The sequence below is a fragment of the Thunnus albacares genome, chromosome 22, assembly GCF_914725855.1.
Source record: "Thunnus albacares chromosome 22, fThuAlb1.1, whole genome shotgun sequence".
NCBI lineage: Eukaryota > Metazoa > Chordata > Actinopteri > Scombriformes > Scombridae > Thunnus > Thunnus albacares.
Window position 1 is genome coordinate 14,858,049 of NC_058127.1, and position 15,397 is coordinate 14,873,445.

Consider the following 15,397-nt stretch of genomic DNA (forward strand, 5'->3'; position numbering starts at 1 on the left):
ACAGAACACAAAGGGTGACAAACAGATAAGTGAGCCTGGGAACATAACAGCAATTAATCAAAATAGCGTCTACCGGAGAGGCGAGCAGATTTAGTCAGGAGTTGTGTAGGACAAAGATACAGACAAGGACTGTGAGGTGAACCATAAGAGAGAACAAGAGAGACGCAATTAAGGAGAGCAAAGAGACAGAGTATTAAATGAGAGAAAGGGGAGGCGAGAGTAGCGCGCTGGGTGACCCGAGTATGAAATGAAGGAGGAGGGGAGGCGGTGGAATCCTGTGGATGAGGTTACACACATGCCCGGAGTGATTAGGAGGCTTTGGCTGCTCTGCTTGTGTGAACTGTGACTTTGACCCCTCGCTCCCCCACCGACATCCTCACTGCTATTTATTCTACTACGCACAACAATAATAGGAGTATGAGCTCAACCTGCGATTGGGCAGCGAGATGTGTGAAAACCAGAATATCCACGAGCTCCCACAGCTGCCCGCTCCAAATTTCAAAGTAGTAGACTAGGAGAGAACTTTTTTTTTTTTTTTTTTTTTAAAACCACCAATGTAGAAAATGGAAGGTGTTAAACATTTTCTGCTCTCCTGCTGTGCAGTTTAACGGCTTTAGAAATATTAGATCTACTGTCCAATGTGTCACAAACAGAAATCACATAGATAAGATCCAGTGATAAGATTATCTTTCTTGTCAATTCTTTCTTGCCTTCACTGTCAACTATCTAATAAAAAAAAAAAATCAAAAAAGAAACTAATTTTCTTTGTCATTTAATCTCTCCCTCATTTTCTCACCTTTACAATTAACTGTTTAGTCTATGAAATGTCAGAAAATAGTGAAAAATAACCATCACTGTCTTCCATGGCACACATTGTCAAATCAGTTCAAACCCACAGTTCACAACAATGTAACACAAAGAAAAGCAGCAAATCCTCACATTTGAGAAGCTGGAACTAGCAAATGTACTGCATTATTGTTGATAAATGATTTATCAATTCTCAGAATTGTTGGGGATTACTTTACTTTCGAATTGACTGACTTCCGGAGCTACAATTCAATAAACAATATGGATGTTATTTTACTACAACAAGCCATGCACTGGCAAATAAAACCTGTTTTTAGCCAAGAAACTGTCAAATTTGCACAATGAGAGGCAGCAGAAGAGGAGAGCAGATGAGCTGAGGGTAGACTTGCCAGAGCATCATTATACAAGCACTGCAAGTACTTTTTTGTTTCACTTGTCAGATTACTTATTATTCTTTAGTTTTCTAATTTTCAGAAAAGGACATCATGATGTTCACATTTAACTAGTGTATTTTTATTTTTTTGGCTTATTAAACTAATTGAAATCTAGCCAGACAACCCTGCTGGAATAATAGTAAAAAAAACAACCTACTGGCTATTTGAAACTCAGCCCATCCTCCAGTTCGCCCACCAGTAGCACTACACTCTTGTCTATACATAGACGACAATTGAATTTGCCGCTATAATCAGTTAGTACAGTAGTTATCCTCTTACTGATGTTTAAGGTGACCCTAAGCTTTACATTCACCACAGTACACTTAAGTCAGGGGTTAGGACGTTTGACTAAAATTATAAACTGCCTCAGAGGATTACCCAATTATGTAAAAAAAACAGCTGTCAGTCATGATTTAGTCACATCAAAGCATTTCCATCCACAGAGGAATCCTCTGACTCATTCTGACAAAAATGGTTGGATGCCAGGAAGGCAGCAAACCAAACAGCTATGATAAACCCCTGGAAGCGCAGGAGGGGAGCCGCGCTACAGTTTAGATGGCAACTGTTGACTTAAGTTTTTGCTCCTACTGCTTGGCAACGGTGCAGCTATTAATCATCCATCACAAAGAGATCTACTTTCTTTCTTTAGATGATATTCCTTACAAAAGAGTTTTGTTAGATTTGTATAGAGTTTTCCAGTCATCTCCAGCTGCTCCAGTACTGACCTGGCAAAACTGGCCGCAGTCCAAAAGGGCCTCTGGTGGGGGAGATGCCTCTGACGATGCAGTCGAACAGAAAGCTGATCTGCTCACTCTCAGCAGATGCAAGCAGAAAAACACCAGCCCCTGCAGAACACACACTTTGTTAGTGTCACTTGTGGTTTTCACTTATGTTTTTTTCAGCACTGTCAAGTTTAATATATGGTAGCATTTCACTCTACAGGTAGTAATGCATAAGAAAAATGTCATTTTTTAAGAGCCAGTGTGATATCTGGTAAGACTGCAACTAACAATTATTTTAATTACTGATTTATTCTTTTGTCTATAACATCTCTAAAAATACCGAAAACTGCCTGTCAAAATTTCCTAAACCCAAAGATATTCAGTTTACTATCTCACAGGACAAAAAGAAGCAGCAAATCGTCATAATTGAGAAACGAAATCGAAAAAATAATTGAGAAAACATTTTTTTATTGAAAAACGTGGAAGTGATTAATCGCTCATTAAAGTAGCTGTCAATATTTTTGTTGTCAATCAACTAATTCATTAATTGACAAACCATTATTTGTACCAATAACAATATTATCTTTATTAGAGACCTTTTTTTCTACAAAACCCTTTTTACATTCAACAAAGAAACCCAGGAATCAAATGTTTAATGTTGTCTAAACACAAGCAGCTGTGCAGGAACTAACCCCAAACAAGAAATATAGAATCAGAAAATTAGTTAACAAAACTACAAATCTAAGAATTCAATGCCAACTTTCACAACAGTTTTCAGTAGCACAATGGACACATTTTATTCCAAAAACAGTACTGAGGTTTGATATCCAGCCCTTCTTTTAGCTGCTGTTATACATTTCATAAAGTAAAAAAAAATCTAATTTCCTCTTTATGGCTCCTGGCTTGTCTACAAGTCAATGTACAGTGTCATCACAGGTGCTCAAAGGTCAAAGGTCATGCTCCCCGGAGCTTTCTTGACCTTCCTCTGACAATACAACCGGCTGTCCATTACAAGTTGTCACCAATAAAGTGTCATAGTGTCATAGTGTCACCCTGTCCCCGAGACCACCCATGTCAAGGCTGACCTTAATCACATTCCCAACACTCCCCTGGCTGTGAGTGAAGTCAAAGGTCACCGGCAAAATCTGCTCAGATGTCTGCACCAATCGAAATTGAAGATGTATTGCATACTTAACACGTTTATGATGTGGATCTGATCCAGAAGTATCTCATCTTATGTTGTCCTCCAACACAATAAATACTCATGTTAGCCTTAAAAAGAGATTAAATTCAGCCTCATGTACTAATGTCAAGCTTTGATAGCAGGTGACTGAACATCAGGTGCACAGACAGAAGCTAGAGTACAAAAAAAAACCCTAAAGCAAAGCAGAGAACAGGTGGCAGGACTCGCTCTGGTTTACAACACGATAAAGATTCTGCGTAGGAACAAAAACAACTTAAGCGGACCCTCCTGTTCTCTCCTCCAACAGTGATAAAACATACAAAGAGACAAAACTTAGTACATTTGGTCATTAAGTGGGAAGTGTAAATTAACTTGAATCTTCACAGGCACTGAGGCACTTCTTATTTTTACAGCAGCATCTGACACCTAAACAGGCAACCATTAAAGAGGGAGCTCATTTTTTGACAATCTGTACTATTATTTCTATTCCCAAGTGAGACAAACTCATAGAAGTTTATGGAATCAGTAGCAGCTTCTCTCAACAGTACACCTTTTCCCACAACATGACTTTATTCCTTAATGAAGAAATAACTTTATAAATACATTTTAACCATGCATAGTTTAGTTCCCTCCAAGATATAAAAAACCTGAATTATCCCTTAGGAAATGCTAAAAGAACAAAGTGATGCTGAGTCATTGTGACAATCTTTGACGCAGCATTTACAGCAACTTTTTTTGGCCACTTGTGCAGAGCAGAACAAGCTGTAAACAAACCATTGACAAATCATCACCTCTTAAACGTGCAATATACGTCATTCCGCCCCACTAGTTGTTGCACTATAACACCAGCATCTCAGAACAAAACAAAAGTGCGCATTGTTTACTCAATAAAGTTGGGGGGGGGGAGCAGCCCCTGAACTGACAGCTCACGAAACTCAGATCAAACTGTCAAACCAGGCAGTGCCTAGTTTGACAGTTTGACAGTTTGACAGTTTCTGTTAGTGCATTGCCTATTTCTCACCTCAAATGTTTTCAGAAACATATTTTAATGCACTGTTTAGCTGCGATTTGAAAAAGTTTGTGACGCGGCCGTGGGAGGACTCAGAGGGACTCACACGCACTAATTTGCACGCGCGACCAGACTAGCTTCCAAAACAAAGAACAGAGAGGCTTAAATAACAACACACACAGAGGGAGTGTGACTTCATTCTCTGCTCAGGATGCCATTACTTCACTTTATCTTTATAGCAAATAGTTGTTTGCTGATATCTAGTGGTGCTGATTGATTTCCCAACTCCTGAGGGAAATACGTGGCTCTTTAGCTATTGAATGCTCCATCATGTTGACCAGTTAGTCACTAACTGTGTCTGTTTGAGCAGGTAGAGTACAGTGGGTTTTTCGTGCTTTTCTCTGAAAACAGTTGTTGTGGCAAAAGTGTTAGCAAACAGTTGCCTGTTCACACACCCAGTAGCTAGTTGCTGACTCACCAGCTAGTTGCTAACTTTGTCAGTGTGCCATTTGGTGCTATGAAGTAAAACAGCTCTGATAAACAGTTTATCAGCTTCAGGAGGTTGATGACAGCAGTGAGACTGAACCACAACAGTAAAATTGCGCACCAGAAAACTAAAATAATTTGCTGAAGGACGCTAAAATGCTCTGTAGAGTTAAGGGGAACTGCAGAGTCGAGAGAGGATTTTCTGTTGGTTTGTCACTACAAAATACACTTATCACATTACACATACCAATTCAACTCCTTAATAAGTGCAGCTTTAAATCTCTCTTTATGTGCTGTTTGTCATTCACACCAATCCAGTTATCACTATACCAACTAGGGCTGCAACTAATGCTTATTTTAATCATCTATTTTGCTATCAACTACTTTTTCAATGAATCCGTTAATTGTTCAATCAATAAAATGTCAGAAAACTCTCAGAGCCCAAGGTTAAGTTTTGTTATGACTTGTTTTGTCCAGTGCATAAAGCTCAAAAGAGCCCTAAAATACTTCTCCTCACCATCACAATTTGGCTAATTGGCTCTCATTTCCCACTAAAAAACAGGAAACATTAAGGAAAATCTCTCAGGAAGGACGCAGACAACAGAGCAAAGAGTGTTCAACAGCTGCTCTAACCAGAAGTGAGAGGTCCAACACCGTTACACCGTGTCCCCCTCTGCTGTGGACAAACTGTGCTGAGAGATTACATGTCATAGGAATGCACACCCTTTGACTCACGCAAACATTTACAGTAGATACACCTTCGCAGTCCTCCTTTTTTGGTGTTCTTTTTTTCTTTCTTTTTTTTTAATGAAAGTGAAAGTGATGTCTAACCTTATTCACATTATGCGAGATGCACTGCTGAAGATTTAATGGAGCTAAATAAATCACACATCACATTCTTCAGTGTCATGTTTCTAGCAGGGTCATCGTGTGTCCGTAACGCTCTGATGTTCATCGGCTCTCCGGCGTTCTCCTCGTGTCTGTCTCTGTCCCCTCCGGGTGTTGACATACACTCCTCTCCATTCTAATGGTTTCATGTCTATTCCAAGATGTAAACTGTGGTTTATCTTATTGCGGGGGACACACACAGCCATGACTGTTAAAACTGAACTCAGGGACAACTCATGCCTCTCACAATCAGCCTCTTCTCTGGAGTGACGCACAATGTTTAATTTCGGGCGCAGCAGGGGAGATCCTGCACAGACTGAATAATTTCCTCCAACACAATTTTTGTCGTCATGAAGCAGATGTTTTTAATGTCCTACCTTCCAAGTCAGAGAGGATGAAACGCACACTTTCCATAATCATCTGAGCAAATCAAATAACCAATAACAGCCCACCATTTCAAATTTATAACTATTAATTGTACTGATTTCCACTACACATTATACATGTCCACAAATATGTGAACATTCATATGTGATTGTGGAACATCCAACTCCAAAACCATTAATCTGGGAATGTTTTCCACAGGATTTTGGTACCCGACTGCAGGGATTTGCTCTCATTCAGCCACAAGACCAGTGAGATCTGGCACTGATGTTGGGCAGTTCATCCCAAAAGTGTTGAGTTTAGCACTGTACAGACCACATGGAAGTCAAGTTCTTCCAAACCAAACTGGGAAACCTTCTGCGTGGAGACACTGTCATGATGAGACAGGAGAGTCTTCACCAAACTGTTGCCACAAGCTATTAAAAAAACAGAAAATATGATTTGATAAAAATTATCCACACATTTGTGTTTAGGAGGAAAATACACATGATTATAAATTGGTGAACGTTGAAGTTAAAGTCCAACTGAAAATAAACTGCCTTTTTTGTCTACTACAGCATACATATCTGCTCTGTGAATCATTTGTCCTGTGTTCTCTTTGAGAAAAAAAAATTGTCTCTTTTAAATACCGTTCCGCCATCCCCTTACGCAAATCAAGTCTTGCATAAAGCGATAACTTGGCGTTTTATCATAGGCAGAACAGACGGTCACACTGAGCCTGATAGCATCCTGCTACACAACCCAAGAGCCACAGACTCTGAACAACAACCCGAATTAGCTTTCCTGCTAAAGTCTCCTTCTTATCCAACTTATAAACATGAACACACATCTTGTTCTGCACCTTAGCTTGTTGAACGAGCCGCCAAACAAACATTCACCGGGGAAAAGCGTTAACGTCAGTTAGCAGGCTAGAGAGCTGATTAGCTGCTCAGCTGCAGCATACTAAATGTCACTTTGGTCCTGTTAGGGACCGGTTTGGTAGTTGCTCTTCAAAATCCTTGTTAACAACACGCTGTCTGTTCATCATTTGTAGCTACAGCAGTTTATTTACTTTGTCTCTGTTCCATATGGTGTAACACCGGTAGCCTTCCAGCTAGTGTCAATCAAACAAGCCTCTGACATGTCCCTCCAGCTGGCTGAGACAAAAAGGAACATTTCTGACATTTTCTTCATTCTAACAATATATTTTAAACAGTCAAGTATATTAATTTGTCACAATGACTAAAAACCACCAGCTTTTTAAATTGGATAGCCTTTTTAAAATTGTAACCATATTTTTTTATCTTGTTTTGGTCTTATTTTTCTATGCTCCTCATTGTTTTACTGTTTCATTTTGCCAAGTTTTTCTTTCTCATTAATTTAGTTTTCCATGGATTCACTATGGAGTCTAGACCAAACCACAAAAAATGGCATGTTAGGGCTTGAGCTGTCCACATACTTCATGTAGGAAGGCCTAGTATAGTAAATCAAGGAAATGAGAGCATGACACTCCAAATGGATGTTCTTTTAGCCAGCAAAATACTTCCTAAAATACTCTGAATCGAGGACAAATGTGAAAAAATGAAAAACAATATTCCAGCGCAGCAGCTTTAAGAAACAGCTGCAGCACAAGAAGTAAGTCACGGGCCATTAGCTGCCCTATAAATGTTACTATCACACGCCTTTTCATTTGAACGAGGACTTATTGGAAGTCCTACAATCTCTCATGATGCAATTTGCACATGTAGATGCTCACCCTTCTGGCAACGATAAAACACATCTGAAGACTCTTTTTTTTTGTTTGTTTCATAAAATTCCATTGAGCATCTTTCTGATTGTGCCCGCCTGAGGGGGGCAGATGTATGAGCAGAGAGAGAAAAAACACATCAAGTGACTCAGCTCAGCCCACTAATCCTAATGTTGACACTGATGTTCTCTGTGCTGCGATGCCAGTTGGAAGTGGGAGTGTCACACACAAGAAGAATCGGCACGTAAATACCCAGGATGGCATAATGATTTAAATCCATCAAACACAGCAACTTTCATAGGGATAAACTGAATCAAAAGGACTATATTAATTATGCTTAACAAACATCTCTGAATAGATGAATCATGAGACTTTAACAAACTTTAATTTATTAAAAACTAATCCCAGAAACGTGCTTCCAGAATACAACAGAGGTTTTATATAGTCAACTGAATGGTTTCGTTTCCTTGGTCTGGCCCCTCTGTGAATCACATTCATTTGTCCGCACTTGATAAATTATTCATCAGCCTTGCAGTGCAGACAGTAAACAGTGTGATCAAAACGAATCACCCTCGAGTTATTACTGCTCTGCAGAACGAGTTTTCATGCAAAAAGTCCTTAACTTAAAAACAGGCCCTGAAGGAAAACAACTTGTAGCCTAAATTATCAATTTCTACGGACTGCTGGGCCAAAACATTCTTTCTGCAGAGTATTTTTTGTTATTAACAATATGCAAAATTAAGGCAGAGCCACATAATCAATACTAACAACTCAAACTTGGCTAGGAGGGTCAGATACTTTTCTCAAATCTCAAACTCCCAAGTCCTGCAAATAATCATTTAAGTTATTTAGAACAGAAAAGCATCAATTGGCTTGTTTTAATCTGTATGTAGTCCACAAAACATACTTCTTTCTCTCTTCTGACTGTCTGTAAAGCATGTCCTTAATTCACAGTTGCACATGACATTATTCTTCTGGGACAGTCATTGTGATGAGAAGGAGGATATTTTTCACAGGTACTGTTGAATAAGAGCTGCAAATGAATCATCTCAAATCACAGCCAGTGATTATTTCGTCTGTTTGAAAAAGACATAAGTAAAACACAGCTCATATAATGATTTAATGAAGTATTAGCCTCTAATGATATGACCCAGTTTTACTCTGCGTTAGTCTTTTCCAAAAAAACATCAGCTCAGGCAGCGTTTTTAAAACTTTTTTTTTTTTACAATGTCTGACAAGATCTTTTGTGCCCTTTTTCTCTTATTTAGTCATTTTATTCTTGCTGTTTACCTTACCTTCTGTTCTGTTTCACTTTTGCTGTGGATGTCCTGTTTTCTAATCCTCCCATTTTGTCAACCACTCACTGTTTTTTGCAGGACTGAATCAATCAACAAAGTTTACTAAATTTCCAATGCTCCTTAAGCTTTGAACTGCTTGATTTTTATAGTTCCTTTAGTTCCCTTCATGCCTTACAAATATGTACTTTTCAGCCTAATAATAAGTTATAGTGATGCTGAGATAAACTATCTGCCAAGCACAAAAAACACACATTTAATGTATCTGCACAATAGCGAAATGACAGATTAATATGAAACTAAGCACATCCAAATGTAGCATTAAAAAATGATGATATAAGCAGCGATAAAACTTACAGTAACCACATCTTGTTCCTCCCTCAAACACGAATCCGTTTGGTACAGGTCCATATCTGCGAAGGTCTGGAAGGTTCCAGTGGCCAATAATAACAGGGGGGACGTCCCGGGCGAGAGCCAGTAAGTTGTTGCACAAATGAAGAGTGGCAGGTCCGCTCTCTAACTTGGTCCCTGGTAAGACTGCAACACTGAATCTGTGAACTGAGCAAACAGAGAAAGCGCACTGAAGGAAGGCAAATGACAGAAATTACGGCCTTAAAACTTTAAGCATAACTCAAGAACTCAGATTTTCCCATAAGTCTCAACATTCAATACAGCTTCAGTTTCAGCAGACAGATTTGCATCATACTCTCCAATACTGCCATACTACAAGTACCCAAAGCATGTCTGACTCACTCACTGCAATGAAATGTGCAGAAATGAAAAGAAAAACCAAAAATCACAAAATCCGGTAGATGTAGCGTCAAATCTGTATCAGAAATGAGTGAAAACATGATTTTGATGGTAGATTGAAATTTGTTTTCACAGCTGAGCCTGTAGATGTACATGACTCACATGAAAAGAGACACATATCACATACACGTGGTCTAGAGCTGCAGCTATTGATTATTTTCATTACAGAATAACTTACTGATTATTTCTCAATTAATCATTTCATCATTTGGTCTCTAAAATGTCAGAAAACAGTCAAAAATGCTTGTCACAGTTTCCAAATGCCAAAGAAAACATGTTTAAATGTCTTGTTTTATGTGACCAACTGTCCAAAACCCAAAAACATCCAATTTACAATCATGTAAAACAGAGAAAAGCCAACCAGAGAATGAGTGGTGTTTTTGCTAGGAAAAAATGCCTTAAATGATTAATTGATTATTAAAATAATCAACCAATCAAATTGGCTAATGGCATCAGCTCTAACATGGTGACATATGCACATATGTACACAAACCCATAGAGATATCCTTACTTGTACTTACATATACAAAAGCACACACATTTACAGTTCCATACACTCAGTAATAAGTGAGATATTTTATTCATGGCTGCAATAGCAGATGGGACAAAACTTGTCCTTTTCATCAACACACGTCATTACAGCATTAGAGTGAGCATCATTATGTCAGAGAGGACATTCTCTGTGAGTTTTGGGTTTCATTGTTATTGAATCAATCAGCTTGGTAGTAAAAAAAACTCAGAATCCATTGAGATGATAGAAAAATAGAGTCCAGATGATTAAAAAGAGTCTGAGTTATACTTTACAAATAATGGAGCAGTCTGAGTCCTCAGACAATAATTACTTCCATGTGGTTTTGATTTCATTCATCAATAAAAGTTGGAAGAGCAGCTGCACACACAGAATGAAATCAGCAAGTTGGCTCAGATCTAAAGCCCAAAGCAATCAATCAAAAGCTTGTCATAAACATCTGTGTAAATGAGTCTGTGTATTATTGCTAATAAGAACCAAAAGAAGAAAACTGGATGTAAAATTAGACTGAAGTATGAGCACTAAATTTGTGTTCCTGCCTGCTTCGCTTGGCACACGTCGAGTTCCTCTAACTGACCGATTCTGCGCTGAACAATCTCGGCCAGGTGAGACTGATGGGGGCGACGACGCGGAAATGTCGGCCAGCTGCATCACATCATCGCTCAGGTTAAGAAAGATTCATGTGGTGTCACACGTGGCAACAAAAGCTCATGCGCTCAGTGGCCCTCGGCCCACAAGCTGACAGGTGACATTTCTGCTGGTTTGGACACACTCCAGTCTGCGGCATTAAGACACACACACACACACACACACGCACACGCACACGCACACGCACACACACACACACTCATATCCAGCCCTCTCAACACACAGACACAGGTGCATCCTTACCAGCACACATAGATTTCACATGCACACACGACAGACTGGAAGGCCTTCAGGTCCCGTAACACTCATTAGTGAGCTGGACTGCAGCCACCAGCTAAGCAGCCTATTAGTAGCTCCTATTTGTTTCTCGCTTACATAACTTATATAAAATATAATACTTATATAAACCTGAGTCTATACCATTAGTCACGTTTTACACAATGAATGCGTCATTATATAATCTTTCTTCAGCTGTGAGTCGATGTTTGATTTTATGATATTTTTCTCAAATACAAGAAACTAACAATGAATTTTAAACGTTTTTTAACCACCATTCCTGATAAATACAGGTCTGCATGGTACATTCCTGCTAAAAGATCCTGCTGTGAATATGTTAAGCTTTGAAAGCACTCATGTTGCACGCCGAAAACGAAGAACAAAGGACGATTGGGTGTTGTAGTTTATTACAGGCGATGTTGGCAATTCTTAGCATCTAATGTGTCATGTCTAGAAAGTTGAAAATAGATTAAAACCTCCAGTTCCTCATCTGCACACTTCTGGAGGTCTACTGTAGTGATAAATTAAGCTTGTACTTACATCAAAACATGTATTTTTTTACACTGGGATTATATTGTGAACATGGATGAGGTATTCTTTGCCGGTAGATGTTTTAATAGCAAACATGCATGTTGCTAACTTGTTTTTTGTTTCATTTTTATTGCAGATGATATTGAAGACCATCAGCATTTCAGAAAATCATTCATAACATCAATGAAAACGTCCCATCTACTCGTTATGGAACCTTATAGGTACTTTTCTTGTTTTTCCAACTTTGTTCTGTTCTATGTCACCTTGTTTTAGAGTCAAATATTCGTGCCTTTGTTTTCTTCCTGCAGACATTAGGTCAATCAGTGGTGTAGACTTTTACTCATTTAAAAACCTCTTTGAACATTATCGCTGTTGCTGAGAGCAGTTCGTTTGTTTGTCTGATGCTGTTTTTATTGACTTGTGAACTCTGAAACTCTTACTCTAGAAAGGTGCAAACCTGTATCTAAAAATCACTTGTTCTGTGTAGGTTTGGCAGATTACAGGGCACTTTTCTCTGACAGCAACAACACCGAAACCTGCCAGCATGATGGATGAACTAATCCGCTTGTTGAGAATTGCTTTAACTATGGTGTAGCTTCTACAGCAAACAGGCACCTGAACAACAAAACACACAAGCAGCCAAAGCAGGAGTGTCGACAGGTCCCCCTCACCTTCTCCGAGGCTGTATCGCAGGCGGGCGTCCCACGCCAGCAGGGCCTCCTTGCTGTCGAAGCCCAGTAGAGCGGCCTGGTTCAGGCAGAGGATGGCCAGAGTAAAAGCCACACCCTCATACCACTGTCCTGTTTCCAAGCCGCAAATCTCCTCCAAGGTGACACTGGCCCTCTCCTTGTTGCCTTGGGCTTTGTCGGACTTGTCTTTAAAAACCAGTAGCACAAGGCAGTCTGAAGGATTCAAAGAGTTCACATGAGAAGCAAGTATGGGTCAGCACTTGAGAAAATGATGTGTGTAGAGTGGCAGCTGGAGGCCACACTGGGACTATAAAAGAGCTTTATTATTCATTGGAAAAACTATGAAAAAGACTTGCCTGAATATTTAAAACTGAGCGTAGAATTTATACAGTATCTGTACAGTCTTTCCACCATAAGACAAGATTTTTTATACATAGACATCAAACTACAGCATGTATGCTTCCTAACTATCATTAAACTGGTGTTAACATTAGCTTTCTAGCTGTACTAGTCATAGCAGCCCCTAAACAATGCAGTAACTAATTTATTTCCCACTTTTAACACTAATAAGATGCATTCTGACACACAGTAGCTGCTCTCGTGTCCTCTAGTCTTTTGGCACCTTCAAACAATCAAGTGTCAACTGACACAACAAGACTGTGTGCATCTCTCTCTTTCACACACACACACACACACACACACATACATACACACACAAGCCTCTTGACACACATAACTGAGGCATGAGAACAGGCAGCTGTGATAACACCGGTGTCAAAGATCTGAAGAGGAGCATCACGCAACCTCGGTCTAACCTGTGGAGCATGTTGAGCCGTGCAGCACTAAGAAACTTTTGTGTGGCGTAGTGTAATGCAATATAGACACTTCATCACTCCGAATCCCAGTTGGTTAAACAAAAAGGACATAGGTAATTGATTAATTCCAGGGTTTAGACAACCTCAAAACCAGCATCAGGGAAGCTGAAGCCTCCTCTGCAACTAAATAATGAGTCCAAATTCACTAAGAGCGCACGCATAGTGCATCTAAAAATACAGCGAGGCTCAGACTATCAGTCTTTAACACATTAAGTTTAGGGGCTATTGTATATATTTTTTTAATCTGTGACAAAACCCTGCATGCATGCAACTCAAGACTGTGAACACGTAGAAAAGATTCGTTGTTGAGAATGTCAGAATAACATTTGTGAACAAATTATATCGACTGTGAGGTTACACAAAGAAAAATAACAGCTTTTGTTAACCTCCGAGTACAGATTCAAAGCAGAAAACTGCGATACTGTGAAAGTTCCCACATTCCGTTTCACACCTAAGTTGCAAATGAACACACATTTAACTTACAAGCGTGAATTGTGGCTCTGCTTTTTTTTTTTCTTTTACAGCCAAAAATCAAGGCCAAAATTTGCATTTAAATGTACTTTTTTTTCCCAAAAATTACTTCTTTCTGCTTCACAAAAGCACTTCTTTTCTTCTAAGAGTCTTTGTGTACTTTGTCTAAACAGTTTTTTCTACACATTCACCTACTACTTGCATGTCTTATGCAAGAGTTTTGTCACAGGTTTAACAGGGTCATTTACAACCATGGCTTTGGAAATCCTCTCTGAGCATTATTTCACAAGTTCTAAATCTTTTTAGCTATATTTGAACCCATTGACTGGGCCCAATTTCTGAATAAGAACATCAAACCAGGCTCTATTTAGACAAGAGGGTCCATGCAACTGGAAAACACACGCAGGGCAGCACCTGATATGTTCAAGTTGCTATCTTACTCTAATGTGACGCAGCTGAGGAGCGCATTGGTTTGTTTACGCACTGCGCAAAAGCTTCATATTCATTTGGATAAAGGTCGTAGTAAACAAAGTGGCGTGTGTGCAACTGAGCATCGGTTTTCCAGTAGACGTCGGTGTTTTGTTTTGTTTTTTTTACCTGCTACAGGCGACGGCTTGCGAAGGACGAGCCATCTAGTTTTCCACTGTGGAAGAAAACAAAAAGTAGAGACAAACTTTTTTTTAAGCACAGCTGAAGTAACTTCTGTCATATCCGTCAGCATATTTAGTCAAGCTTAAACACCTTTTTTCCATCTCTGAGTCTGGCGTATCCCTCCACGACAACAGAATCCGTCATCTTCAGTCATGGTTCCTGACAGCTGCAGAGTCGCTGCCTGAATGAGGGGTCACTTTCAAAATAGCTGCTCTCTCTCTGTGCTTGAGGGGCGCAAAGTCGCCCCCCAGCAAGGCACATGGAAAATGGCATGGGCAGTGTTTGTCTGTGTGTCTGAACACAGCCGACCATGCTGCTGCCACCTGGGCTGGTTTACACCACCTGCTGCCATCAGGGAAGACTACTAGAAGAATCACATAAACCCCAAACCGTGAATACTACATCTCATAATGGCTCCTGAATGTTTGATGTTGTAAACAAACACTTGATATTAGGGCTTGGTCATATGGACAAAATCAAATATCACGATATTTTGGATCAAATACCTCGATATCGATATTGCAATAATATCGTAGGGATGACTTTTTTGGTGCTTTCACAAAATATTTACACCATGACATTTTTGATAAATAATCATCAGTAATGTGGATATAATGACTGAATAAAGGCAAATACTGGGTAGAACAGTCATATCATAAGACAATATCCAAAATCTAAGACGATATCTAGTCTCATATCACAATATCGATATAATATCAATATATTGTCCAGCCCTACTTGCTATAAAAAGAGATACTTAAATGGAATTTGTAAAATATTAAATTAAAAACATTGAAAACATCAGGTGGTTGAAACCTGCTTCTTCATTTGGTCCATCGTGTGTACTTTTAAACTAGTTTCATGTAAAAAATAAAAAATAGATAGATAGGCAGAAAAAACAGAAAACAGAAAACATGGCATACAAACAAACAAATTCACCCTTTTATAATTATTTATTTCTCATTTTAAAAAATTTAAATTAT

The 15,397-nt window shown here is 39.2% G+C and overlaps 1 protein-coding gene and 1 long non-coding RNA gene across 5 annotated transcripts in view; one reads left to right on the forward strand and one right to left on the reverse strand.

Moving 5' to 3' along the window:
• LOC122973615 (protein Dok-7-like) overlaps window positions 1–15,076 on the reverse strand; it is a 38,990-nt gene extending 23,914 nt beyond the window's left edge. For 2 of the 4 annotated variants that reach the window (XM_044341285.1, XM_044341284.1), the window contains exons 1-5: window positions 14,505–15,075; window positions 14,361–14,406; window positions 12,400–12,630; window positions 9,292–9,492; window positions 1,967–2,086 (exon numbers count right to left, since the gene is read on the reverse strand). In XM_044341285.1, coding sequence (XP_044197220.1) covers window positions 1,967–2,086; window positions 9,292–9,492; window positions 12,400–12,630; window positions 14,361–14,406; window positions 14,505–14,558 — 652 coding nt within the window. In that variant the 5' untranslated portion in view covers window positions 14,559–15,075. Of the gene's footprint in view, window positions 1–1,966; window positions 2,087–9,291; window positions 9,493–12,399; window positions 12,631–14,360; window positions 14,407–14,504 lie in introns of all 4 variants that reach the window. The other 2 variants (XM_044341283.1, XM_044341286.1) reach the window with 2 other exon arrangements.
• LOC122973620 lies at window positions 10,908–12,389 on the forward strand. Its single transcript, XR_006400101.1, has 3 exons — window positions 10,908–11,018; window positions 11,865–11,949; window positions 12,216–12,389. It is a non-coding gene; the product is annotated as an uncharacterized LOC122973620 (long non-coding RNA).
• Window positions 15,077–15,397: the final 321 nt, after the last annotated feature.